General features: G+C 58.4%; 1 protein-coding gene across 1 annotated transcript in view; it reads right to left on the bottom strand.

The window, feature by feature from the left end:
• PLOD1 (procollagen-lysine,2-oxoglutarate 5-dioxygenase 1) overlaps nt 1-1,942 on the bottom strand; it is a 39,189-nt gene extending 37,247 nt beyond the window's left edge. The window contains exon 1 of the mRNA XM_017504373.1: nt 1,452-1,942. Coding sequence (XP_017359862.1) covers nt 1,452-1,527 — 76 coding nt within the window. The 5' untranslated portion in view covers nt 1,528-1,942. The remainder of the gene's footprint in view (nt 1-1,451) is intronic.
• Between the last annotated feature and the right edge of the window lie 282 nt (nt 1,943-2,224).

Below are 2,224 nucleotides of genomic sequence, written 5' to 3'. Positions count from 1 at the left end.
CTACTCAGGAGGCTGAGGTGGGAGAATTGCCTGAACCCAGGAAGCCAAGGTTGCGGTGAGCCAAGATCGCACCATTGCACTCCAGCCTGGGCAACAAGAGCGAAACTCCATCTCAAAAAAAAAAAAAAAGGGTCCCAAAACCTGGGATCCTTCTGGTGGTACAGTTCCAAGTTCTTCAGGAGGGTGGGCTGAAGGAGGAAGATGCCATGGAAGGTACTGCCAGTTCCGCTTGGCTTTGCTGGGACTGTCCGCAGTCTGTGTCCTTCTTGGGACAGCCCTGGAGATGGCCAATGCCAGGGAGGGCTGAGGAGGTGGGCAGCACCCACTCAGGACAGTGGGGCACATACTGCAAGCCAATCTGCCTTTAGGAAGTTGAAGGAGCACTAGACTGGAGTCCAGCTGACCTCAGACCAGCCACCTCCGGCTGGACCACCCTGGACAGTCACTTCACCTGTCTGGGTCTCCGTTTTCTCAAGCATAAACTGGAGTGAGAGCCGGGCGCAGTGGCTCATGCCTATAATCCCAGCACTTTGGAAGGCCGAAGCAGGCAGATCACCTGAAGTCAAGAGTTCAAGAGCAGCCTGGCCAACATGGTGAAATCTTGTCTCTACTAAAAACACAAAAATTAGCCGGGTATGGTGGCACATGTCGGCAATCTCAGCTACTCGGGAGGCAGAGGCACAAGAATCGCTTGAACCTGGGAGGCAGAGGTTGCAATGAGCTGAGATTGCGCGCTGCCCTCCAGCCTGGGTGACAGAGCAAGATGCCATGTCAAAAATAAATAAATAAATACATTAAATAAAATTAAAAAAAAATAAACTGCAGCGGGGAGGACCAGCCTGGCAGGGGCTGAGCACACCACAGGGGGCATGGGTGAAAGGGAGGGCAAACTACTCCACAAAGTGAGCTACACCTTCCACCTCATCTGTCCCTTGTCCCCTTTAAGACCCCTCACTCCCACGGTCATGAGGCTTCCCGGCTCTGGAAGCAGACATCTGGGTGGGTGGAGTAAATCCTGGTTCTAAGGCCCACAAGTTGTGTGATCTTGGGCAAGTGAATAACTCTGGAGCCTCAGTTTGCCCAGCTGGAAAACAGGAATAACTGAAAGAAACACTTACCAGGGTGGCAATTATGCCTAACGGATGCCTGGCCCATAGTGAGCGCTCCGCAGAGTAGCCATTGGCGGTTGTTATTATGAGAACTATTATTATTTGAGCCTTTCTGTGCTGAATGGGACTCAGCTGTCACCCTTTCCTTCCCGAAGCAGGAACCGCAGCCCCAAGAGGGGAAGCGATTTGTTCAAGCCACCAGCGAGTAAGTGGACAAGGAGTCGGAACTCAGACTCCCTCCCCAGCCCAGGCCTCCCATTCAGGTCGTACCCACGGGGACAGCCCCGGGACCGGCCCTCCCGCCTGGATCCGCGCTCCCGCCCCCGGCCTTCGCGCCCTCACCCTCCGGCTTGGCATCGCCCTTCGCTTCGGCCAGGAGCAACCAGCCCAGCAGGGCCAGGAGCAGCAGGGACCGCATGGCCGGGTTCTGGGGACTATCGGCCGACCCGGTGGCGCTGGCAGGGCTGGAAACTTCGCGACGGGGCCTGAGGTCCCGCTGCCACGCACTGGGCCCGCCCCGGGGGCGGCACCGCCCCGCCCTCCCCGCCCTCCCCGCCGCCTGCCCCGGGGGAAGGCTTTTTCTGCAGACGTGCCCGAGCCCGGGCCTCTCCGAGTGCAGGCAGCTCCCTCCGCCCGTCGGTGCGGCTCCCGGGGCTTCCGCCAGGCCCTGCCTCCTCCCTCCCTTCTCTGCGGGGGTTTACTGCGACCAGGAAGAAGGCGGTGAGAGGAGGGCGAGGCCACCATTTCTAGACCCCAGATTCCGCGCCAACGCTCCATGGCATAAATAGCCGTGAGCCTCGGTTTGCTTGCCCGAAAAGTGGGGCTTTTGATAGCATCTGTTCTTTGGGTCCTGCACGGGTTAATGGCGTTGCCTGCAGCGCACTTAGAGCAGCCCCAGGTCAAGCCCCAAGGAAGTCAGCTTTAATGATTTCAGCAGTCCTCCCCCAAACCCAAGGGGTGAGGGTGGGTAGGGATGCGTTCAGAGACATGGACACCCCTCCGTGGTCCACCCGGACCGCTGGAAATGCGGAAAGCACCCCTCCACTCTCCACCCCACAATCCCCAAAAGGCAATCACTTGATCTGCCTTAGTGTGCCTGGGAGGCAACCCTTTGA

The sequence above is a fragment of the Cebus imitator genome, unplaced genomic scaffold, assembly GCF_001604975.1.
Source record: "Cebus imitator isolate Cc_AM_T3 unplaced genomic scaffold, Cebus_imitator-1.0 Scaffold15, whole genome shotgun sequence".
NCBI lineage: Eukaryota > Metazoa > Chordata > Mammalia > Primates > Cebidae > Cebus > Cebus imitator.
The sequence above is the reverse complement of the archived record's forward strand: the minus strand, read 5'-3'. Positions and strand labels throughout refer to the sequence as shown.